The following is a 27,724-nucleotide window of genomic DNA, read 5'->3' as shown; positions in this document are numbered from 1 at the left end:
TACACACAGGAGTTAGTACTTGATTTCATAACCATTGTTTTTGATGACTTTTGATGGTCTAATAAGTTTTCCGCGACTGTATTTTTTAATACTGTAGATAAGTTTGTTGCAAAAAGTGACATTTAATATTAGACTGGATCTATTTGATCTGTTTCCTAAGGATGGAACCTGTCACCCGGTAGCACTGACAAGGCTCAGGGATGTGTTTTTAATCATTTTCAGACAACAGGAGAGCTCTATGGAACAGATAAACAAGATAAATTGGTTTCTAGATCTGCAGACAATACCAAATTCACGTAATTCACTGAAGTCGCTGCTGGTGATAGTCTTTCCTCAGGTTTTGTTGACAGTAAGGATAGAAAATAACCAGGCTCATCCTTTTAAAAACCTATCAAAACACTTTAAGCACCTCTCTGCCTGTGCAGTGGAGAGCTTTTATGTCCTTTGCACTTGCTATTTCAGATTCTTTTCTACCCTGACATGAAGGAACTGCAGTTGAATCTATGTGTAACTGTTTTCTGTGGGCATCCACTGAGTGTGCAAACAATGTCAGCGTCAACCATTTTATACATTTTTATGCTTTGCTTTGGAAATGATGCGAAGCTGGCTGTCAGCCGGTGCTGTCAATACAAATAGAAGCTGAGACAGATGGACTTTTCATCCTGTCTGTGCACAGATGCAGGTACAGGGAGCTTTTTTTGTCAAAAAATTTGACAGGAGAGAGTCTGAAACGACAGCATTAATACTGTGAGAATATGTTTTCATGTTTTTATCCTTTGCTTCCCTCATGCGTTTCTCACAAACCCTCACTTTCCCCTGTCACACTTCCCTACTTTCTCTTAAAACCTTTTTCTCTCTCTCTCTCTCTGTTTCAGATCCAGTGATGGGACGGCTATTGTTTCTGATAATTCTCCACGCTCTTCCGTCTCTCGTTGTGCCCATACATAATTCATCAGCTGGAGGTAATTTGTGTGCATTTGTGTCTGCATACATTCAGGAATCAGCCAGTGTGTTTGTGTGTTTATCGTCTGCATTAATGGACACAAGCAACCCCATAGAGATTTCTAAGTGACCCGGATGAAGCAAGGGTAATTTGTGAGCCGGGGAAGTTGTGGGTTAAATTGACAATCTATCTTGTTGCTGTAATATATCTACATTATCTGGAGACACTTCCACTTGCCCTGCTCTCGTCAGCTTTTTTTTTTTTTTATCTTCTTCTTCTTTATCTTTTTCAGGCTGTGCCATCATCCGGCCTCCAAGGGACGGGGGGATCCGATACAGAGGCCTGACACAAGAACAGGTACAGAGGCTGCTGTTAGTGAATCACACAGACCTCACCTGTCCCATAAAACACATCAAAAATACAACTAAAGCAAAGATTTTTACATTAACAAAGATGGCTGTTAGCTGATGGCACGCTAATTAACGTCATAATTGTGATAAAATGTACTGTTAATAGGAAAATGTTGCATCAGGCACATCTCAGATTGCTTAGTTTGAGTAAATCTTGATGCAGTGTCGCTACTGCCTGGAAAATGCCCTTCACTGTCTAATAACAACGCAGCGCTGTGCACAGATTCAGGTTCGTAAAGTACAGACACAAGGAGACACTTTGCTTTTGCTTCTGCCTTTTCGCTTTAGAAGTGGAACCTGATTTTCTGTAAACAAAGAATAGGAAGATTTTATTAATACAAGACCATTATCAAGTCTGCTTATCAGTCTCATTCTTTATTGATTCCATTACTGATTTCTGATCAGTTTTGTGTATGAAAGAAAAGTAGGCCTACACTGTTATTTACATGTTGCCAAAATGCCACTGTTTTATTATTTCTTAGTCTGTATAGAAAACGTAGAAATAGAAATTCCAAGATTTTGCAGAAGTACAAATGATTAACAGTACAGTAAAATAGTAAAACAACAGTACAGATACACTTAAAACACTGATTCAACTACATTACAGCAGTTAAAATTAAAGTGTGGAAGCTCTGAAATGTACTCAAATAATAAAAGTTGAAGGTCATAATTGAAATCAGTCTTGATGTAAGAAGCATGTAAAGTAAGAACCAGAAAAAGCAAAGTAAAAGAGTAAAAAAGTCAAAATAAAAAGTAGGCAGATAGCTAAAAACAGATGCCTGCCTTCAGACTGTTATTTCCTACCTCTGGCTGCAACTTTGCAGCAGTGCAGATGCATGACTTTGACATAAGTTTGCGAAGCAAAACTGTCTGCGAAACATGCCGACTTTGAAAATATATCTTGGAGGCTTCAGATACATAAGGAAGGAGCTGTTCAGTGACATTATCAGGCCAGAGAACAATAGAAAAAGATACAGAATCACAAGGGAACTTTTTCTGAGCCATGTGACAGTATGAAAGGGTTAGTCTGGGGTTTTTTGTACAAATGTGCCAATAAGAAAAGCCAAAGGCAACAATTTTATGCTATGATGATGCAAATATGTAAATAATATTGCATTTTTAATTCAAATTCTTTATTTATATAAATATAAATATATGGGCGACACAGTGCTGCAGTGGTTAGCACTTGTGCCTCACAGCAAGAAGGTCCTGGGTTTGATTCCAACACTCGCTGATGGGGGTGGAACCTTTCTGTGTGGAGTTTTTATGTTCTGTCATGTCCCTCCCACCATCCAACGGCATGCACTGATAAGTTAATTGGCTAATCTAAATTGCCCATAGGTGTGAATGTGAGAGTGATTGTTTGTCTCTATATGTCAACCCTGTGATGAACTGGTGACATGTCCAGGGTGTACCCCACCTTCACCCATAAGTAGCTGGGATAGGCTCCAACGACCCCCGTGACCCTAGTGAGGATAAAGTGGGTTCAGAAAATGAATGAATGAATATTTATATCAATACAAAATTTCTTATTTTTCTTTGTATTTTCATTTTCATTTGTGGTTTTTCTACGCCTTTCTCTCTGCACTTGCTTGTTGTATGTTGCTGCTGTTAACTGGGAAATTTCTCCATGGTGGGATGAAAAAAGTGCTATCTTGTCTTGTCTTGTCTTGTCTTGTCTTGACTTGTCTTGTCTTGACTTGTCTTGTCTTATGTGCAATATTTTTACTGCTCTACCTTTCCCTCAGACAGGCCTTTGTGATGGAAACTGAAACTCTTATATTATTCTGATCACCAGTAACTCCTGCACTCTGTGATGTAAAATGACTGTTTTTGTCTGGTGGATTTGAGGACAGTTATAACAGCTTAAGTTCTCATGTGAAATGGGTGCGGATTCATAGCCTTCTACTAAACATATGGACTCCGTCAGCCAGGTGGGCGACACAATCTGATCTGAGGGTATTTTGTTGCTGTTGTCCATTTATCAGTTCTGTTTTTTAGTTGCTATGCTTATTGCTCTTCACATGTAAACACAGAATTATTTGCTAAAGCTGTTCATAGCTACCTTTTAAGTTTTCACGCTTCCCACTCAGGTTTACTAATGCTCTAAAGCAGCTGGACGGAAACACACCTAATATCATTATTAACACCACCACAGATGCATTTCCTTTTGTTTACAGCTCATAAACGTGTGCAGCACCTGTTAAAATGTAGTTTTAAATACCAGAATGTCAAAAGTTCTGACTCTGAACCTAGAACGCAGGAATATCTCAACACATGTCAAGATAAAGCAGAAACATGGAGCCTACTCCCCCTCTGATTTCATGAAGTTGTATTTCAAACGGTGACACCACATTGCATGTCACAGAATCGACATAAAATATTCTTTCAAGTACTGCTTTATTGTCAGAGCCATATGGCAGCAGACACTGCCGTGAGCCGATGGGATGAAGAGAGTCTGAACGAACCAGAGGAAACTGGTATAAGGGAGCATCAATCACACCGTAATTACTGTCTGTCCTCTCAATCTGCCTCCGTCGTGTTTCCATTACAGATCCGCAGTGTGCAGATCCTGCCGGTGGATTATGAGATCGAGTATATCTGCAGAGGAAACCGGGTGATCGTCGGGCCCAAGGTCAGGAAGTGCTTACCCAATGGCACATGGACGGACATAACGCAGCACAGCAAATGCCGTAAGCCCTTTTATCACATTCCTTATCTTTCATTTGATTTTTTTTTTTTTTTTGATCGACCATCCTTATGTATAAAAATCCTCTCTTATTGCCCACATTGCTACAAAATACAATCTCAGTTCTTACTGTATGTCGGCATTTAACTGCTGTCTCTGCGAAATTACACAGAGAAGAAAGTGTGAAAATCTGCAAGTGCTTATTCTCAGTTTTCTAAAGCTTGGAGACATTTCACTGCCAACAGTTATAGCACTAATGCGAAAGTACATTGTAAAGTGATGCCATCTCAAGACGAGCTTAAGTGAGAGCAAACCACGTTCTTGTACTGAGGCTTCCTATGTCTATATATTGTATTATCTAAAAAAAAAAAACCTAAAATTTGCTGAGGGATATTAATGATGTTGTCAAGTGATACAAAGATGGAGAATGCAGTGAAGGAGGGATGTCATGGTTTTTCTTGATGCCATTATGGTTGAATAGTTGTTATTGTGTTTTATTGTTAATTGTGTATCATGTATGTGTTTTATGTTGTTTGGACTTTGTTTGGTTGCTACCTTGGCCAGGCCTCCCTTGCAAAAGAGATTCCTAATCTCAATGGGACTTCCTGGTTAATTAAATAAATAAATACATACATACATACATACATACATACATAAATAAGATCCCAATATATATATTTTAAGAAAAAAGTTCAAAAACCCCTGTGAAAAGACTATGTAGATGTTATAAGGTGCATTCTGACCAAGGTTATCATCGTTAACGAAAACTAACAAAATGACGAAAACTAGAATTGAAAATACATTTTTGTTAACTGAAATAAATAAAAACTATAATTAAAAGAAAAAATTATAACTAACTGAAACCATATTGTGTGCTTACAAAACTAACTAAAACGTATAAAAATTATGGATAAAATTCCCTTCGTTTTCGTCTTTGTCAATGTTGGATTTATATGACACTTTACGGTCTGTCACTTCTCGTCACTTGGGGTTTAGAGTCGTCTTCTGGTCCCCACTCTACCTGGAAACATGGAGACTAAAATTGGGAGAAAGCAGCAGAGTCCTGTCTGGGATTTATGGGAATATAACAGCGAGGAAGATAAAAGATTTGACGAAACTAAAATTAATACTAAAACTAAGCATTTAGAAAAAAATGAAAGCTAATAAAAACTAGCAAACCTGCTCTAAAAATGAATTAAAACTAACTGAATTAGAGAAAAAAAGTCAAAACTAAATAAAACTAAACTATAATGAAAAATCCAAAACTATTTTATCCTTGATTCTGACCTGGGAAATTTCAACTGCAGTCATATTTCTTCACCAAAATAGCACATCTGTCTTATTTTTGACTCATTAAATCCCTCATATGCACAGTCCAGAGTCTATCTCTAGTGTGCCTATGGGTAAATAAATCATCAGGGTAACGTTGTGTTTATTGTTGCATGAAAATACATCGGGATAACCATGTACTGTCTCATCATCTGCTGTATGTGTCAGTCTAACCCAGCTCCATCAGTTTTTTTTTTTTTTTCTATGCCACTACATACTTCATTACAAAGACAAAATAGAATAGTTAGTGTCTAAATCAAAACATACAGCATACAGAAAATCCAAAAATGCTTTAAAATTGAGTCAAATTATTATTATCTGGTATTATTAACAGTGACTAACCTGGATAGAACTGTTGTTATTGGTTTCCTAACTTGTACTGAAATCCTATCAATATCAGTGTCGTCTAAGGTTAATGGATCACAGAAATAGACAGTTGAACAGTTCAGTTAGAGCTGCATACCAGCACTACTGATAGATCAACAGATTAGACTGAACTATTAACTCACTATTAACTATTAACCATTTGATAATATGCTGTCCATCTCAAATCTCAAACAAGAGATTAAATAATTTTATAGTCAATGAATATCTTTGGGTTTTGGATATCTGATTGTAGAAATTATATGGCAACAGATGTCATTTTGGTGAATCTATAAGATCAGTGGACCAAAACAGACCATAAGAGGCTTTTTCTGGACCCTGAACCCAGTCACAGATAAGAATCAGCCCCTCAGCTTTAACCCATAAAGACTCAAATATACACCAGTGTCCAAAAGCATCAACTGATCCAGAATGTTTAATAACTTTAGAGCCACTAATCCTATCAATACATGAAAATAATTGGTGTAAAATGCAGTTTGTCATCTTTCATAGTCATCAGATATGACCCATTTGGACGTTCACAGGCTCTACAGTTACCGTGGAAACACTGTCCTCTTCTACAACATTGATTCACCAGTAAAACCCATTGAGTTGGATCAATGACAGTGGATGGAGACACTTGGTTTATGTTCAGTTAATGATAGATTTGACTGAAAAAGTCACTTTTTCTCAAGTTTTCTCCGTTTTTGGTATGATAACCCTCAAATGTAATCTAGGCATGATGATTAAATGACATGATCAGTAAAATAAATATAGGAAAATATGTGATTTTCACTGAAAAAATGCCAAACACAGAGGATAATATTATGATAAATGATGATAAATCAATTGAGAAAGGTTAAATAGAGGAAAAAAATAATTTGGGAACTAACACAAAAGTGGTGCTGGGTCTCTATGGGTTAAAAAGAGTTCATGTCACATATTGCATACATGTATTTGGTTCACATTCTTACATCTGTTTGGTTTGACCATCTGTACTGCAGGTTCAGGCACAGACATTCATAATTCATAAACTAAAACCCTGTTTTAGGTTTTTATTTTAATTAGTTTCTGTATTCGTTGAGAGTATGAATGATATATTTTTGCCAAAGCAACCTCCAGGAGAGGAATGTTCATAAGCAGATACCTTTAATTTAAAACATTTGTTGTCGTTCAGGTATGTACAGTCATGGAAAAAAATTATTAGACCATCAAAAGTCATCAAAAACAATGGTTATGCAATCAAGTACTAACTCCTGTGTGTATCATTTGACTAAAACAGATGGAAAAGAAAACATGGAATGCCTAAAAGCACTGTTTTTGTCAGTACAATGCCATAGATACTAATGTAAGAACTGAAGTGATTTTGGTTATTATCAAGAAAACATGGAAAATGGCTAGATGTCAGCTCTGAAATTAAACTCCTATGAGCTATTTTTGTTGTTATCATTATGTTTGTCCAAACAAATGTACCTTTAGTTGTACCAGGCATTAAAATGAACAAGAAATTGAAGAAAACAAGGGTGGTCTGATAATTTTTTCTGCGACTATAATTGTTTGGATCTCAGCTGTGGAAGAGGGCTGATTTAGTTAATTTTATGTTATTGTACTCCAGTTTCCAAAGAATTACAGTACGCTGAAAGGTCATTATTAAAATCTGAGCAAGGTGGCACAGACAAGAGAGAGGTGACTAAATATTTATTTAGCTAAAGACAGGGTACTGTTTAAAGCATCGGAGAACATGCTTTGGAAAATACTAATGTGGACTGTAGATCTGTGATATGACACGACAAGCCCAATATTTTCCAACTCTGTCACTCTACGCCTTTGTGCCAAGACAAATATGTGATTAAGTGTCAAAATGTGAAAAGGGCTCCACAGGATGCCTTTGAAAGAGAAACACTTGATTTTTTTTCTTTTTTGCTATTTTATTATTAAGTTATTGTTCACAGCCAAATGCAGCTCTTTACTCCCTCTTTATTTATATTGTGCAAATAGAGAAATCCATTAACTTTTTCTAGTGTGGTTTCTACAACATATTTCCAAACCAAGATTTCCATTAAAATCACAAATTTTGACTTTTAGGTTGTTTTGGACAATTTCCAAACCCTAAATGAGGGTTTGTCTTTGGTGTGAAGAGGAAAAAAAGAACTTTTATCTTATGATCTAGTCAAACCTTACACTGTTTTTAACAACTTTGGAAGCTTATTATTTTTCTACATAAAGGATTTAAGGGCTTTGTTCAAAACTCAATTCTACAGGGAAAACACTAACTCAAAAAAGGAAAACCGTACCTTTTTAAATTCACCCTTAGTCGTGACAACCACTATATGTTAAAGCTACTGATGCTGGGGATGAGACCACCTAAACCAGGGCTGTCACACTCATTGTAGTTCAGGGGCCACGTACAGACCAATATGGTCTGAAGTGGGCCGGACCAGTAAAACAATAGTATAATAGCCTATAAATAATGACAACTTCAAATTTTTCTCTTTGTTTTAGTGCAAATAACATTCAATTCTGAAAATATTTACATTTACAAACTATCCAAACAAAAATGATGTGAATAAGCTGAAAAAACTTACATTTCTTAAGAAAAATAAGTGCAATTTTAACAATATTATGCCTCAACATATCATTTAGAGATGCACATTATGGATCCGATCTACATTAATTTTAATCTACATCAGAAACATTTAATAACAGGCTGAATAATGTTAAAAATTCACTTAATTTTCTTTAGACATTTCATGTTGTTCATATTTGTTCACGTTATTCACATGGTATTGTTAAAGGATAGTTTGTAAATGTTAATATTTTCATAATTTACACTAAAACAAGGAGAAAACTTTGGGGTTCTCATTATTTATAGGTGTAATGTAAAATTATATTTTTCACATTTAACCAAGTAAGTCTGGTAGAGTTTCATACTGTCTTCCAGTTACAGTTATTGTAGATAGTTCATTTATCAAGACAGGGGTAGCTGTTTGTTTACCTGCTTTACTAGTTTCAGCTACTTCCTGTAGCCTTCGTCATAACCGTCACAGTGCTGTTGCTCCTGAGCAGCCTATAAGACACGTCACAGCACCATCATTGTGATGCTTCTGATGAAGGCTAGAGGAAGTAGCTGAAACTAGTAAAGCACATAAACAAACAACTAACCCTGTCTTGATAAATTAATTATCTACAATAATTAATCCAAGTCTATTTGGAGTCATTATTTCTAGGTTAATATTATGGTGTTATTTTAGTTGAGATCACATTGGTCTGTATGTGGAACCTGAAGTAAAACAAGTTCGACACCCTTGACTGTTAATATCTTCTGTGTAATTTTTGCACTTCGCAAATTCATCCCGCAGGCCGGATTGGAACCTTTGGTGGGCCAGTTTTGGCCCCCGGGCAGCATGTATGACACCCCCGACCTAAACTGAGACCCATGACCAAGATCACAGTGAATCGACAAGACTAAGACTTAATCTTTTTGGTAACACCTTACTTGAAGGTCTAGTTCATAATGTATTAAGCACATATTCATAAGACATTATAATGCATTTATAATGCATTATAAAAATCATTACAACAGTTTATGATCATGTACAACAACTTATACCAAGGTGAATAAAGTATTATAAGTGTAGGCATAATGTATTATAAATTCAGCTTTCATAATGTTTTATATATCCATACCAAAGCAGTGTGAAGGAATTTATTTTTTCAGGTAGAGAACTTTTATTAGGTTTTGTCACTGGTCTCTATACCCATCTATTTTAGGGATTTCATATTTATTAAAAAAAAAGTATGTGTTTGAATTAACAAAGATTTAGAGCTGTCACATTTTTTTTTGTGTACAAAGCTACATGTAACGCTTTACTTTACTTTACTTTACTGTCTCTGTTCTTTTAATGTTTTGTTTTTGCAAAATAAAGTTATTAAGAACACTTTGATGTATAATTTTTGACTTACACTTTACTTAGAGCTAGCAGATACTGCTCATACGTCATCATACTTGTGTTATAATATCATCAGTCATCCTGTAACTTATTATTGATGTTTATAAGGCATTATTCAGTTTCAGAAACTACACGTCACAGCAGTTCTCTGTGTCTTTATAACTGGCTAGAATTATGATGGTTAGAATGTGTTCTGTAACCCAGGACTGGAGATTATTCATACAAACACTGTTGTCACTTTGGTATGGAGGTATAAAACATGATGAAAGCTGAATTTAGAATACATTAGGCCTACACTTATAATACTTTATTAACCTTGGTATAAGCTGTTGCACATGATCATAAACTGTTGTAATGACTTTTATAATGCATTATAGTGTCTTATGAATATGTGCTTAATGCATTATAAACTAGACCTTCAAGTAAAGTGTTACCATACTTTTTTTCTTGTCTTGTCCAGCATCATAACAGCAGAATGGTAGTCTGGCTGCCTTTTGGTGCTGAACAAATTTGCTTTGCCAAGGGAAACTTCATAAAGTATGAGGCTCCCCTTGATATTCTACTGTCTTTATTATGAGTTTTGTTGAACCACATTTTGATGCCAGACCTGACATGGGAGGTGGGGGGGTGAAGGGGGGAGAACAAGCAAGAAGAAGGTGGCGAAGACAACAATAACTAGAACAAGAACTGAGTAAACTGGGCAGAAGAGAAAGAAAACACAAACAAACAAACAAACAAACAAACAAAATTACAATAAGATAGAATAAAATAAATAAGACCTATTAAATGAGGAATATGTTTATGTTTATGCATTTGGCAGACACTTTTTTCCAAAGCGACTTACAGGGGAAAGCCAATCAAAACACTCAATCAATCAAATTTTATTTATATAGTGCCAGATCACAACAAAAAAGTTATCTCATGACACTTTATATATAGAGTTGGTCAAAACCAGACTCTAAGCCAATTTACAGATATAGAATATATGAAAAGAAAGCATGAACAGAATATCATAAACAATGACGGCCCAAATAATACCAGCAACAAATCTACACAGACTAAGACTTGGAGGAGAAAAGACCAACTTGACAACACGAACTGGTCCAAGTCAAGCCTGAGACCAGACTAGACACAAAGCAGGTTGATTTGGTGTAAGTGGTGAGAGAATTCCTGTTGCCAGTGAGTAGCAGAACAAGACAGTCTGTGGGAAGACTAATAAAGACCTGGCAACACGTCTTACACTAAAAAGAACTGTTGTACTTTTATCCAGCCCACTGCAATGATGTTAAAAAATAAATGAGAAAATTCAAAAGAAATTTAGTGATACCCATGAAGCTGTGCTCTGGACTGGTCTTCAAATGATAATCTAGAATCAATGATCTTAACAGTCTAGAATACTACAGTACTATTTTATCATGTACATATGGAAAAATGACTTCTAATGATATGTGTGAAATTAAAACGTTCACCAACCACAGTTTAGAAGATTTTTAGTAGATTTACTTCGTCCTGCAACACAAGAAATGTGCTTCCTAGGCTTTTCTTGAATCTTTTCAACCCAAACCTAGGCTAATATAGCAGAAGAATCACATGAAATCTGATAAAAAACAAAAAAAAAAGCCCAAACAAACCCCCCCCAAAACAAACACTATACTTATGCCATATATATCTTTAATACTACAACCCTAAATAACAAAAAGTTGGCAAAATACAGTATGAACACAGCATATTTTGTGGACTGACTGGTCAACTTAATTTCATTTATAAGCACAAACACATTTTAATATTGCTGCATCATTTTTTTATTTTACATTTTCTTCACCGTTCCATCCATTTTTCATTTGCGGTTGTAGACGGCTGAGATATTTCCTGCTCCTTTGGTCTGCACTTCCTTCATATCTTTGTCCAGGCTAACAAAACAGTAGAAGCATTTTAGTATATTTAGGTGATTTGACCTGTTTTGTTATGTCTTCTGTGAGAGTTAACTGTATTTTTTATTTATTTATTTTTTTGCTGCAAACAGGATTTCAGGACAGCAAAGCCCTGAATTTAAATTCAGCTCAGCTCACATCTATCTGTGCAAACACCAAGAGTGCGACACTGCTATCCTATCAGATCCCTGTTATTTCTCTGTTGTTGTTCTTTCTGCTCGTATTTAACTCCAGAGGAAATTTGTCGTCCCAGGAGTAAATTCTCTAAAGCAGGATTTTTGTTGTCTCTGGCTTATGTAAGAGAACAAGCTGTGATGTGCAGATTGGAGTTTTATTATGTGCTTACATGCTGGAAGGAAGATTCAACAAACAAAAAAAAAAGGCTTCACATTCAAAAAAACCCCAAATGGATACTGATAGTTCAGTCTTTACTGCCTTATTCAGTCAGTTTACTTAGTTTTATACCGTATGTAAAACATGAATGCTCATTGTCCTACTTGTGTTTCTGCTGTATGTGGAGTCTGTTATGTTTTTTGGTGCATGTATAAAGCCTAACCCTGCCTTCCCTAAACCCTCTAGTGGTTTACCCTGATACACAAACAATATTTTGATCAAAACACTAACACCGCATGTGGACATGTATTAATTAGATTTAGCTGAGTAAATTAGGTTTATTAGTCTCACATTATATTTATTCACCCTGACACTCTAGCCTCAGACGTGTGCGTATATACAAGACCCTTTTTAACTACGTTTCCCGGTTCTAACAGTGAGTTGAATCACAGGGGAGAACAGCTCAGTCCCCACAGTATTAATGCAGAAAACATTCTTCTCCGTCTCTTGCTCTTTGCATCTCTGCAGCTGCTGATGTTGCCTTAAATCAGAGAAAATACAATTACCATTAACGCAGTGTAGCTGTCTCGCATTTTAACACGCCTGTGAATTTGTAATGAATAAAAGTTTTGGAAAATTACAAATGGCTGTAGAAGTTAAGATATGTTCAGATCCTTTCAGAATAGTCTGATTAATTAGTTCAGGGGTGTCAAACATGCGGCCCGGGGGCCAAATGCAGCCCGCCAAAGGTTCCAGTTCAGTCCCTGGGATGTTTTTGCCAAGTGCAAAAATTCCACAGTCAAGAATTGAATTAAGCAAAAAAAAAAAAACAAAAAACATTTTAGCTTGAATTAAGGAAAAAAATCTTGAATTAAGCCAAAAAAAAAATCTCAAATTTAGTATAAAATCTTGAATTAAGCCAAAAAAAATCTTCAATTAAGCAAAAACAAATCTTCAATTAAGCCCCAAAAAAATCTTCAATTAAGTAAAAAAAAAAAATCTTGAAGTAAACAAAAAAAAAATCTAGAATGAACAACTTAAATTTTTTTGCTTTGTTTTAGTGCAAAAGATAACATTAAATTATGAAAATATTTACATTTACAAACTATGAACAACCTGAAGTGTCTAAAGAAAATTAAGCAAAATTTTAACAATTTTTCTGCCTGCTCCTCAGTGTTTAGTGTCTTTGTAAATCTGATCCATAATGCACATGTAAAAATGATAAGTTGAGGAATAATATTATTACAATTGCACTACATTTTTAAAAAAATGTTTTTTAATTTAAATTTCAGTTTTTTCAAGTTTTTTATTTTTTTTTGTGTGGATAGTTTATAAAAGTATTTTCATAATTTAATGTTTTTTGTTTTTTTTTTTACATTAAAACAAAGACAAACGTTTGGAGTTGTCATTATTTATAGGTTATTATGTTATTATTTTACTGGTCCGGCCCATTGCAGATCAAATTTAGCTGAATATGGCCCCTGAACTAAAATGAGTTTGACACCCCTGAATTAGTTTGTTGGATTAATTTGAACCAATGGGGTATTGTCTCAACTATCAGTATTGACCGACGTTGCAACTGTTACTATTAGGCTTCTCAGTTGGAAATACTGACTTAGAGGGAAAATCATATGTAGGTCAAAACCTCACCATTAAAAAAAACCCCAAAAAACAGTGGCAACAATGCTGTGATGGTGGGGGCAGCAACAATGGTACCTGGGGCGCTGCTAGTAATTGTGGGCCCCATGAAAGGAAAACAATGTGTGGGCCCTTTATAAAATTCTGTATCATCTTATCCATTTGTCGGAGTGTGTGTGTGTGTGTGTGTGTGTGTGTGTGTGTGTGTGTGTGTGTGTGGGGGGGGGGGGGGGTGTATAGGTTAGGGTTATATACCTGGGGGGTGGGGGTATGGTCCATAACTAACGTTACTAATACTGGCATGAAGCAAAACTGAAAATGAACATGCTTTCAACGTCCGAGTCCCGGCTTCTATGCCTCTATTATACAACGGACCTAACACAAAATTTTCACAACTTCTAACCTGTACCCACTGGACCCCCTCCACTGCTCTATGGGCCCCCCAGAAATGCTGGGCCCCATGAAATTGTCATGTTTATCCCCCTTTTTAGGCACCCCAGAATGGCACTAACATTTATGACATTACATTTAGATGAATTATACTTTTTATCTCATTTAACTATCTGTCTATCTATGTATCTATCTATGTATCTATGTATCTATCTATCTATCTATCTATCTATCTATCTATCTATCTATCTATCTATCTATCTATCTATCTATCTATCTATCTATCTATCTATCTATCTATCTATCTATCTATCTATCTATCTATCTATCTATCTATCTTTTATTTATTTATTTAACCCATGTTTTCTTCCTTTTCTCTCTTTTTCCTTTCTCTTCACACTCATTTTCAGCTACTTAATGATTATCTTTAGTCATACCCTGTTGGGTATGACTCTGTTCTGTTGGGTTTCTGTAAATTGACTCAGAGTCTGGTTTTGACCAACTCTATATATAAAATGTCAAGAGATAACTTTTTTGTGATCTGGCGCTATATAAATAAAATTTGATTGATTGAGTGATTTAATTGGTTTTCCCCTGTAAGTCGCTTTGGAAAAAAGCGTCTGCCAAATGCGTAAACATAAACATAAACATACCCCTGACTTTTTGAGAAGCCCACATCACAACATTCACACCACATATACACATCTCACACACAAAACATTTACGCAAACAAGACAGGACATTGATCTGTACTGCCTGGTCAGTCATATATTTTAGTTCTTTTGTGCACTGCCTGCTATAGCCTATATCCTAACCCCCAACCCCCTCCCTCCTCCCTCATTATGATGACTTCATATAAATATTGTATGTTATTGTACATAAGTTTCCTTGTCACTTGGTGTTGCTTAAAAGTTAAAAAATATATATTTAGGTCAAAAGATTTTTAAAAAAATGCCTCTACTAAGACTTTTTACAGTTAGTTTAATTTGATTCCAACACTAATTGATTAATTGCTCTGAGTTTGATGTGTGATTCATATTCATCAGACATATCCCACTTTATATATCAACAAGTTATGGCGTCAGTGAAACACTTATGCTCATTTTGCCATGTTACATTGTATTATGATCTGTTTATCATCTTCACTTTATCAGCGTTCACTTTATCACATTGTGTTATTTAAATATGTTCTGGACAGTTGAAGACATGACACTGAGTGAATTTATTAAAGTACTGTTTTACTTTCCACTATAATGTTAATGATTTTCTGTGAACCCCCTCCCCCCACCTGAGAAGGTATAATGCATTCTCAAGGTTAAAATCTTTTGGAGGTGGGATGATATTGGCTTAAACTCATTATTATAGCAGCCCTTAACCCTCTAACACATAAACAGCTGCTGGTGTACAACAGAATCTATCTAAAACCTTTACTTTTGAGCCCCTAATCCTATCAATACATGTAAATAATTCAGGGAAAATGTAGTTTCTCAGCTTTTCAATGACACTAAATATGATCATTTGGGACATTCTGAGGCTCTGTAGTGAAACCCACGTAGTTTGACAAATGACAGTAGTTGTAGATTATAAAATATTTTGCTGAAAAAGTCACTTTTTCCTCCAGTTTTTTTCTGTTTTGATGTAAGAACTTTTGAATTAACTCTGAGCTTTCATCATCGACACAATGAAATACAGCAAAATACATGAATTTACTGAAAAATGTAACATGCAGAGAATGATGCAGAAAAAAAATCATTTGGAAGTCACCACAAAAAAGGATCTAAGTTTTTAAGTCAAGGTCTAGATTCTTTGAAATACTAATACAACACTGAAAATACTGCGACAAAACCTTGAGTAAATGTACTGGCAAATGTACTAAACTATGAAACCAAAAATGTTTAAAGTTGAGGAATTTGCTATTATTTCTATGACAATCTTAAACTCAAATTGCAATATTACGACAGCCCTTTTCAGACATATTCATATTGGTTTGTGAAATGGGAAAACACCTGAAACAAAAACAGCTAAAACATCACATTTCTTTGTCTAAATGAGAGTTGAATGGACAGAATTTCTTTGTTAAATAGAGGAGAAAATATTTCCTAAGGAAACGCAAGATGATTATTGGGATAAATGAAAAACTGAAAGGAGTAAAACTTTAATCCTTTCAACTTTTTGTGATTTGAGATCTCCTTGAGGTAATTATTTCATGTGTGAAGGGTTGAAGTTCACAACAAAAACTGCCTTTAGTGAATTTAATATTTTATGCCACAAATCTGTGAAGTTTAGATTGAAGCAGAACATTGGTGGATGATAAGTGGGTATCGGTACCTATCACAAATGTCACTAGTTTCTAGGTACGTTTTTTTTTTCCCCGTCAGGCCTTTGAGGCATGCTCTAGATGAAGGATACGGTGCTGCTGGTTTTGGTATCTACTTCTGATGGGTTGTCAGATCAGGAGTTATGTAAGGGAGGCAATGGATTTATAAATTATAGATGAGGAGGAGGGCTTCTGGACAGAATCCAGATCAAGAAGAAAATCAATCAGACACCCAGGAGGAAAATGTAGATATTTGGATTTCAGCAAACTTCCAAATTAAAGGATAAAGTAGGACTTAGGCGGGCTGAACTGAGCCGAGACCTCAGTGAAATCACAGAAGATCTTCCATATTAAGAATTCCTTCTGTTGATTCCCAGGGTCGTAAATTACATAACAATTCCTCTAAATTCCTTCTTGAATTATTTTCTTTTACTTAAACTGAACCTCAGCCTTTTTTAATTCAAGTATTGTCCAAACTACAGAGATTAGATAGATTAGACCCATTCTAAGCCATTGACCTCCTCTGCTAATTTATTCTTCAAACTAAATTTACTTAATATTTTTGGTATTAATATCTACTAAATTTGTATTTTTATGTATAAAATTCAATATAATCAAAATACCTTGCCTGAGCATTTCATTTTGTATTTTGTAACCAGTGCTGCAGTTCATAGATACAATACTCATCAAAATCAACATTTTCATTTCCCTAAATGTGTCACATAAAGAGCTCAGTTTTGTATTAGGTATAGAGGGTGCAAATTGTGGAGCCAATTTTCACGTGTTCTTGGAAACAGCACATCAGTGATATTCTTTAAGACATATTAAGGAAATCAGTTATGATATCACATTGAGATATATATATTTTATATTGTCTTTCTTTTTTTTAAATGAATTCTGAATGTGTATGGACTATGGAAGTCTCATAACTTTTACAATGTTTATGTATTTATAAGGTGGAGGCTTTAATACAAACCATTTTAGGCTTTCTGCCTCTCCCTGCACCTTTACTGTTTTATCATGACTTTGATCAATGTTTTGTAAGTGCAAAATTAATCAATAAATCAGTTAAGTTAAATGACGTTTAATGCCCAAATGTTCCTACAAGTACAAGGGACGTCAAGAGTAAATCTGGAAAATGTGTAAAAATCTATAACATCTAGAAACCTCTAGAAATCAGTAACTTTTATGCTGGGGAGAGCTGACTTTTGGGAAAAGATGTGAGTCTATATTTTATAAGTACTGACATAAAAATGGTTTGGTAAGTCATTCTTTAAAATTGAAATGACAATAAATATATTTATGCCGATATCTAGGGACTGAAGTTGGTATATGTGTTGTTCCTGTTTTTATCTTCATTTCCCATCATGCAGCGTGGTACTGCACTTCCCGTCAACTGTCGTGGGCATAGCAACGTGATTGTAAGGCTATTGTATTCCAAATTACTAATATCTCCCAAAATATTGATCCTATCAACTTGTCGTTTTCACTGGTCTCTTCCTTGACCAAAAATACATAAGTATGCCAAACTGCAGCAGTCAGCTTTTTCTGGATTTTGTGTGATGCCCGAGACACACACATATAAACAGAATCCACTTCCCTTTTATAATATAGATTAGAACAAAATATATATAAATATCTATGAACAGTAACAAAAACAGTTAAACACAAAACAGCTTGAATCCATTTAATGCTAGTTTGTTGTTTGGTACTGACTGTCCTTTTGTCAGTGTTTTGGTCTCCACCAACTCATCACAAATATTTGGCGCTTCTAAATGCTACGCGCTGTAGCCTCTAACCCTGCTGTTGTGTGTGCTGTTATGTTGTGGGTAGGTGGTGTGCTGTGGGTTTATTTTCTCAAAATAGCTACCTGCTGTTACTGGAAATGAGGCTGATGAAGGCAGAGTCTCTGGCAGGGAAAACCCCACAATAAATGATGTGAAAGGAGCTGCAGAGTGGGTAATCATTTAGTGGGGGTTTCTCACTGTAAGCAAGACTGTAAATAAATGGTTATTTAATCCTTTGTTGCCATAAATATGATCAAACTGCAGCTATACATGAGCCTGTCTTTAACCTGTAGACTCAGTGTTGATTATTCATACAATATGCCATCTTCAGCTAAAGTCCTTCACAGTCTGATTAAACTAAAAACACACAACAATCTGTCGGCAGAAAAAAGTGTTGTCATCATGTGCTGTGAACCAAAAATACATTTACTTGCATTCAATATTCAACATTTCAGAACCTTGCCTCTCAGGGATGATGGTGTTACATTATATGTAGTTCGATTTAGAGCACTTTTTTTGTTGTGTGGTCTAATTTCAATGATGTCTAGATAATGACGTGTTTACAGCTTGGCTCAGATTTAGACAACTTGGTTAGGATTAGGAAAAAGGGTTGGGGAAAGGGCTGAAACAAGAAAGAAAATGCAAAAATAAACTTGACAGGAAATGGAAGCAAAAAAATGTGACCCTTAGTTCATATGTTTGTATGTAAACAGCTATAGACACAAAAGACAAGTATGATTCTTCCATTTCCTGCCAAGTTTATTTTTGCATTTTCTTTCTTGTTTCAGCCCTTTCCCCAACCCTTTTTCCTAACCTTAACCATACCTGTCTTTTGTGTCTATAGCTGTTTACGTACAAACATATGAACTAAGGGTCACATTTTTTTGCTTTCTATATATTTAGCTACTTAGATTCGCTTTCACCCAATTATACAATGGACTAAAATATCCTGTCTTAACCATCTACGTGTGCTTCATCTCATTTTATTGACTGCTGTGCATCCGATGCCTTCACTTTATTAGATTAATTTTTATCTTCGTCGTCCTTTCCTTAGTTTTTCTACTTTTTTCATAACAATGGTCTGTGTAACTTCCTGCCGTTGGTCTGACAGAACTTAATTTGCCAAAAAGTATTTTCTCACTGGAAATGCACCAAATAATGGTTCAGCTTGATCTGGACTGACACCATTTGTTTTGGCATTGGTAACTAATGCCAATACACACTGTCCTGTAACTAAGTAAATAAATACAAATACCAAATGTTGATTGGTCATGGACAATCTGAAAGTCTGGACCAAATGACTTCCACAGACTTTGGTTTTCTGTCATAACCACCCCCAACCACCTTCAAATAACCTGGCCTGTGTTATCAATTTCCATCATATAAGAACTTACACTGACTTCTATCTGGTGAATGTGTGTTTCAAGTGTTGAAAACAACGCCAAAGGCTCTAGATCAAGAGACAAAATGTAACAACTGTGAGTGTGAACAGACTTGTGTGGTTTAGGAATAATTACCAGAGCTTGTTTTCATATACAATGAAAAGAACTCACAATGTGTATGAATATTTAAATGAAAATCCTTTTATTGCCTCAACCAGTCATGGATTTTTCATATCTACTATCCACCATGTGTCTGTTATGGAAAGACAAACAAGCAGCAGATCAAACTAGCGCATATTTCCTGAAGGAAATGTAATCCGTGTGCCTACCTTTTGCTGGATTTGTGGACTCGGTGTGATGTAAAAGCAAGAAATAGTACCAAAGAAGGACAGTTTATAAATTAAGTACTGCATCTGTTCAGGTGAAAATTATGATGTTCTACATTGCATTTGTATGTGAGTTATTTATTACAAAAACTGTTTGCTATAACTGTATAGCAGCACAACAGGAAATAGAAAAAAATAAGGGTCACCTGAATTATTGACAGTGTTTAGCAAAACCTAAATTTACAAATCACATAAAATTAACAGTAAAAAAAAAACAGCGCATGGACGGAGGTTGCAAATTGGGCAAACAACAAAACAAACTTGTACAAAAAACATGAAAAGGGGTCAAACCAATAAAGGGCCCTTTTAGGGGTTCTAAAAGGAGACTGAAAATACAATTTACAATCACCCACTGAGTCTGTCAGAGACGAACAACAGGGCCTTAAACAGTATTTAAAATGGGAGTCAGTGGTCAGGATGGGGGGAGGGGCAAACTGAGGTGGGAGGGGTCAATCTCCTTTTAAAGACTTCAACTGACCAATTACAGCCAGGTGAAGTGAAACATGGTAGGTGCGCCTGACAACCATTAACGACCTGTGGACAAGATCCAACCAAGAAAGAAAACAACTGTGGGATCTGTGTCTGCAACAAATGACACTGAAAAGATGGGAAATCACTGAATCCATATTGGTCGGGACATCGCGCTCTGGCCCAGTTCCACCTCCTGTCCTTGTTTTTTGGCAGTTATATAATTTATTTATTAATACTCATTATTTAGCCATTTTAATAAGGCTTTTATTTTGTGTGTGTGTTCTGTGTACCTGTGCTCTCATTGGTTGATGTTTCTGCGTACCTGCAGTCTCATTGGCTGACGTTCTGCATACATGCGCTCTCATTGGCTGACATTCTGTGTACCTGTGCTCTCATTGGCTGACGTTTCTATGTACCCGTGCTCTCATTGGCTGATGCTTTTGTGTACCTGCGCTCTCATTGGCTGACGTTCTGTGTACCTGCGCTCTCTTGTTAATAGCAAGAGCACAGCGGAGCCAGCTCAGTACTCCTATTGGGGTCCTAATCTATAGTGATTTATGTCTGTACGTATTTGAAGATAGTTTGGTTCTGACACTGCAGATAATTAACTTTTCATTATCATCTTTTAGAGGTGTGAAATTCCTTCTTAGGTGTGACTGTTACTAAAGTGCTAATCAAACTATCCAATTTTCACCAAGTCCTTCATTATTTTAAATTGATTTCAAAACATATTCACCCCACAATTTACAACTCTAGGATGATAGAGGTATCTTAATTAAGGAGAAATAATTCTAATTTTAAAAAGTGAATGGAGATATGGCCTGTTGTACATTTAATGGATGACTGAGGAAATATACTTTTATGTGATGATTTTATTTCCAAATATAATGTAACTATTGCTATTGAATATAATACTGTGATTAATACCATGCCGCAAGCACTCAGCTCTACTGTCAGGGCAGCACTACTGTATATTTACTGTCACTAGATACTATACCATAATTCCCCAGTTGTTGTCATTTTCAGTTCAAGGCAGAATGTTTACAGACAGAAAAATGCAACAAGAACTCCTCTTGAAAATATGTTTTCCTTCCTCCCTCAAAAGGAGATAAATATTGGTTTCTGCTCAACAGCCTCCAGAAAGATGAGATCCAAGTACAATAAATTCCCCATATTACCAAAAGCCCAAGAAGTGCCAAGAAGTTTATCCACATAGAGAATTTTTAAGGAAACGATTTAACTTTGACTCTAATATATGTATGCTCAGCTTTATTATGTTATGTAAGAGTGACATATCTGCCTTGTCAGAGTTGATCACTGAGATAAAGTTATTAAAAATTCAGATGTGATGAAGAACCATTATAGTTTTATCCTTGTGGAATTATTTATATCCTTGTTATTTAGAAAACGTATGTTTTATCCAGTCAATGTAATGCACACTGACTGAAAAAGAAGAAAACAATTGAAGCGTGTCGGATCTCTAAATCTTAGTCAATAAAAATGTCCTTATTCCTTGAAGGAAATCATTGTTATGTTTGTTGTTTCAGCAGCAATGGTGACCACACATGCAATTCTCAGTTTCAGTATAAAGATACGACCAGTATACACAGGAAATATGAGCGTCATTAAAATCAAAACTTTATAGAAACAGCTTTTACAAACAAAATAAGTATTTAGTGACCTAGATTTGCACCTTCCATGTCTTTTAGTTCAGACATAAATGAGATTCACTGCATTAGTTTTCTTGTCTTCTCATTCAACACGTCAGATGATTTAATGTTTGGGTTTCTGTTTGTTATAGGAAAAGACATGACACTAAATATGACTGTAGCCTGTGGAAGCCTTTAGTTCTGGTTTTCTGTGTGTTTTCAATACTGCGCTCATATTAAAGTTATTTTCTCACTGTTTTTGAAGAAATGAGACTAATAAATAATTGTGTATGCCCCCTACAGCCAAACAAAATCAATAAAAATAAAATACTATATTTTTCTACATTCTTACATTTAGCTGACTGTGATCATCTGTGCCTGAGGTTCCTTTTCCTAAAGCCCACAATCATTCATGATGCAGAAACTCAAACACACAAACTGAGAAAATGTATATATTCAGTAAAATTTCTCAATGCTTGCATCTGCCTAAAAGCATAATCCTGCATTTGTAAATGTTCAGATCTGAGCTGGAGAGCAGACGTCTTTCTATTTTAGCTGAAGACCCTTGATCTAAAGTGAGGCCTAGTAGAGACCAAAACCAAGATCAGGCCAGACCAGAATCACAGCAAGGGCTTTAAAAAAACATACCTTATACTATAATATGACTAGAGTGGTTCTTACCATAACACTGGCATTTCTAAGGTGATTCAACTTATAAATGGAAGGATATTTTATTTTATATTCCAGTGTAAAACCCAAATCAAGAGTTGGCAAAATGTTTTCTGTGTAAAGGAAATGTTATTGAAATATCACATTAGTCACTTTTCCATTGGACATCTGCGCAAAACTTTATCGATATTCACTAAATGTCGAAAAAACAGAAGTGCAGTAATGTTTGTTTTTTCATTAAATCACAAATGCGATGATTTGTTAATTTATCGCGAGACGACATAAGAAGTTGTTCCATAAACATGGTGACGAATGTAAATATGGTGTTGCTTTACAGATATATTCATTATTATTATATATTACCCCTCTATCCCAAACTAAATTAAAAAATGATTCAGTTTCCTGGTGTGTCCACACATACCGCGTCATGTTTCTTTTAAAACTCTTCTTTTTTGCTTGTTGTAACATCTGTCAACATCTGTTTTTTTTTTTTTTTTTTTTTTTTTTTTATTCATGTGACTCTAGTTGTGGAAAAAGGTCTTTCCATTGCAGTTTTGCATGATATGCCCTTTGTACCCCTTCCTATTCTGATATGTAAAAGAATGTACGCCATGAATGTTTTGTACATTAAACTTGATGATGATAGTAATTAGAAAAAAACAAGTTTTGCATGATATGCCTTTTGTGCTATGCCTGAAAAACCACCTTTTGCCAGCACAAAAACTTTTAATCGAAAAATGAAAGTTTTGGCGAAATTGATGTTTTGCCATTAGGTAAATTTTTATGCGCAAGTTATATTTGCGCAATTTGAGGGTCAATGGAAAAGCGACTAGTGTTGATGTTAACAGATAAATCAGAAAATGCTCCAAAAATTTTGTGATACCCTCTTTGTCCAACACCAGACAAGACAGAGTAAAACTACAATCAAGAAGACCACGATGCGTTCAAGAGCGTGTACTATATAGACGTATATAGGCCCACATTAGCTTGTTGGCACGAATGTCTTGAACGTTTCTCTAAGCGGCATGTAGTTGAAGCATTCTGACTGGCTAATGAGGCCTCACGGGATCAGTTTTGTGTGTGGAAGTCCATCCTCTGATAAAGTAGATGAAAGACATGCAGAAGTTGAATAAAGCGCCCTAGTCAAGTACATCCTTCTCAGGTCTGTGCAACACAAAGTAGCACAAACTGAGACTTATCTCGTGTACTACAGCTCGAGCATTTTCATTATTTGTTAAATAATTTAATAAAAAATGGATGTGAAGATGAATGGCTGTAAAATATAAAGATCTACATTTGTCACATTCTAGTAAATGTAGTTCACAGAGACTTTGAAGGTTGCTTATAATGATGCTGTGAGAGTTTTACTGAATAGACAGGGATGATGCAGGAACATGTTCATGACCACAACAGTCAATACTTTTCAAGCTGTTTTAAAAAATAATGTATTTATTTGCCGGCTTTCCCAGCACTGCAGACGTTGGTACAGTTGCCTGTTATATATTATTTACATATTATAAAAATTCTCTTTTTATTATTGTACTGTCTTTGTGTTTTCTTCTTTTAAAGTGTTGTCTTTTCCCCTGGACCCTGAATCTGTAATGAATGTTTGATACTGGAGATTGATTGACACATTAAAGGACTAGTTCTGTTTTTTTGATAGAACTACAATGGTTTTGTAAACATATATCATGCATTCTGTCATCCAACTGTTTTAGCTTGTATGTATCAAAACTAAATCTGAAGCCAAAACAAGTGACAAAGTGAACTAAAACTAGACACTTCCTTATTATATTTATGCATTTGAAACTAAAACAAAGTATAACAAGTGGTGCCGAGCACGACAAACCCCACCCCTTTAACATATTGTAGCTTATTTTGGCATTGATCCAGCTGATGTCATCATGTTTATGCGTGTGGTGATGTCGCCATATCAATTACCTCTATATATGTGCCAAGTTTGAAGTAAATTGAAACAAAATTGATGTTTTTATAGATGTGAAATTTTGCCTGTTATAAGTATATATAGAAAAAAAAGATGTGAAAATTCATAAAAAATTTAAACATTGACCTTACAGAGCTTTCTCCATCGTAGCTCCAACCCTCTGGAACTGTCTCCCACCTTCTATCCGACACTGCTCCGACCTCAACACCTTCAAGTCCCTTTTGAAAACTCACTTATTTAAGATTGCTTTTAATGTTTAACTGTTTATTTATATACCTGCTTTCTGCACCTGCTTTTATCTGTTTTTAATGAGTTTGATTTCTGTTTTTATCTGCTCTATGTAAAGTGTCTTTAGAAAAGCGCTATACAAATAAAATGTATTATTATTATTATTATTATTATTATTATTTCCCGAAATGTAATGACATTTATTTTGGGTCACTGGCAATTTATAAACCAAATATGGTATGAATTCAGCCAACAGTTTTTCTGCTACAGACATTTGAAATTTTGCTCATAAGTAAATGGGAAATTTTTTATTTTTTTTTAATTCATAAAAAAATTAAACGTTGACCTACATTTCCCAAAATGTAATGACATCTATTTTTGGTCACTGGCAATTTATAAACCCAATTTGGCAGGAATTCAACCAATAGTTTTGCTGATACAGACATTTGAAATTTCGCTCAAAAGTAAAAAGGAATTTTTTTTTTTTAATTGATAAAAAATTTTAACTTTGACCTACTTTTCCCAAAATGTAATAAGATCTATTCTGGGTCACTGGCAATCTATAAACCCAATTTGGTATGAATTCAACCAATAGATTGGCTAAGAAAGAAAGAAAGAAGAAAGAAAGAAAGAAAGAAAGAAAGGACACTAATAGAAAAAGGTTAAAGGACTTAGCGTACTTAACATCAGTCATTAGTTGAACTAGTTAAGACCCAGTCGTCTTCGTTCATGTACTGTATTTACCTTTTGATAACTGTGCCTCCTCCCGTTCTTTACTCTTCCTCTCAGTGCTCCTGTGTCCTCGGGTGTGGACGTCTCTGGAGAACGGTCGGGTGACTGCGAAGCCTCCCGGGCCGCCTGTAGAGGGGACGGTGCTGCACTACAGCTGCCACGCCGGCTTCATCCTGGAGGGAAGAAACAGCAGCCACTGCACTAAACTGGGGAAGTGGGACTCGCCTAAACCTACCTGCCTCTGTGAGTGTCTCTGACAGATTTCACACTTAAACCTCTAATTACAGCGGAATTAAATGAATGATGACAGGATGGCATTTCATGTCCCGTGGGGAATCCACTATTCATGATAGCACATGGTATTGACATTTAGATGCTGAAGGTTTTTTTTTTTTTTTTTTTTTTTTTACAGTTAACACAAAGCAAGACGAAAATCAAAATTAGTGAAATACACAGAAATAAAATAAACACAAAACCTAAATAAAGACACCAAAAGCAATGCAACTAAAACCAAAACAAAAAACTAACTAAAGGAACAGTTCATGGTTTAGAGAGGGGTGTCAAACTCATTTTCTTCCGGGGGCCACATTCAGCCCAATTTAATTGGAAGTGGACCGGACCAGTAAAATAATAGCATGATAGGCAATAAATAATGACAACTCCAGATTGTTTTAGCGCAAAAAATAACATTCAGTTATGCCGATATTTACATTTACAAATTATCCAAACAAAAAGGATGTGAACAATAAAATTTAAGAAATGTTAGTACAATTTTATCAATATTATGCCTCGACTTATCATTTATACATTTGCATTACAGATCAGATCTACAAAGGCACAAAACATTTAGTAACAGGCAAAAATATTGTTCAAATTGCACTTAATTTTCTGTAGACAATTCAGATTGTTCATATTTGTTCAGGTTATTCACATTTTATTGTTCAAGGATAGTTTCTTAATGTAAATATTTTCATAATTTAGTGTTTTTTGCACAAAATCAAAGAGAAAAAATTATGTCATTATTTATAGGTTATTATGATATTATTTTTGAGTTCAATGCCCTAACTTGCACTTCGCAAATTCATCCTGTGGGCTAGATTGGAACCTTCGGTGGGCTGGTTTTGGCCCCTGGGGCGCATGTTTGACACCTGTAGTTTAGAGGATTAAAATGCTCTATCACAATATTCAACCTTTCAATCATTTCTGATGTCATACACTCTTCTATTCTCCTGTTTAACATTATAAATCATGACTTTAACTCATAATACTTGGAAAACTCTACACACTAAAACTAAAATGATTAAATAAAAATAAAGGCGCTTATGCATTCATAAAACTAATACTAAAATACTAAAATGAAATCAAAAATCCATCTGAAAAATGGTACGAAAATACAAGAAAATATCCTGAATATAATGAAATCTTGGGAAAATTGGGAAAACACTAATAATAATTACAATATCTGATATTTGAAAGATCAAACAGCTTATCATTAATTGACAAAATAAGCAACAGATTAACTGAGAGGGAAAATAATCATTAGTTGCAGCTCGGAATCAATGTTACATAACATGGAATCTATTGAAAAACTGCAGTCTTTCCATAAAAATACTAAAATAAGACAGAGGATTCACTGAAATTCAGTTAAAAAAAGGTGTGTACTGTGTATTAATATAAGGTGTCAGTGATTTGGAGTCACGATGTCACATTATATTGAAGCTACTGAAAAAGAAATGCTGCTATTTCCATGAAAATGTTATTAAAAAAGAGAAGAAATACAATAAAAAAGCACAGTGAATGAATTTGCATCTATTAAGACTCTAGTATACTACTGTAGCATTAAATTGACATTGAGAAAAGTTTAATATACATATTGTTTGAAGATTACAGTAAATAGAGGGTTTTTTTCTGGCAGGAAACTGAATTATAATAAAAACAATGCTGCGTCCTCATCACTGGAATAAGGTTCTCTTAAATTCTGCTGCATAAAAATGAGACCATAAGGCATTAAGGATGATGGGTAATTACAAACACCTGCTCTCCCAACGGTGGAGCGGCGTTGCTAGGAAAAAAACAAGCCAACCAATCAGAGCATAATCCTCCGAGGACCGGCTGCTCCATCAGCGGCAGCAGGTAAAATAATGATGATGATGTCCCGTATATTTCTATTTACTGGATAAGC

At 35.2% G+C, this 27,724-nt stretch overlaps 1 protein-coding gene across 1 annotated transcript in view; it reads left to right on the top strand.

The window, feature by feature from the left end:
• The window catches only part of gabbr1a (gamma-aminobutyric acid (GABA) B receptor, 1a), a 213,993-nt gene that overhangs the window by 17,455 nt on the left and 168,814 nt on the right, over window positions 1-27,724 (top strand). Inside the window, exons 2-5 of the mRNA XM_030157135.1 lie at window positions 876-962; window positions 1,236-1,300; window positions 3,908-4,046; window positions 25,600-25,785. Coding sequence (XP_030012995.1) covers window positions 884-962; window positions 1,236-1,300; window positions 3,908-4,046; window positions 25,600-25,785 — 469 coding nt within the window. The 5' untranslated portion in view covers window positions 876-883. The remainder of the gene's footprint in view (window positions 1-875; window positions 963-1,235; window positions 1,301-3,907; window positions 4,047-25,599; window positions 25,786-27,724) is intronic.

This window comes from Sphaeramia orbicularis, chromosome 16 (assembly GCF_902148855.1).
Source record: "Sphaeramia orbicularis chromosome 16, fSphaOr1.1, whole genome shotgun sequence".
NCBI classification, from domain to species: domain Eukaryota; kingdom Metazoa; phylum Chordata; class Actinopteri; order Kurtiformes; family Apogonidae; genus Sphaeramia; species Sphaeramia orbicularis.
Note: the sequence above shows the minus strand (reverse complement) of the source record. Positions and strands in the feature narration are given on the sequence as shown.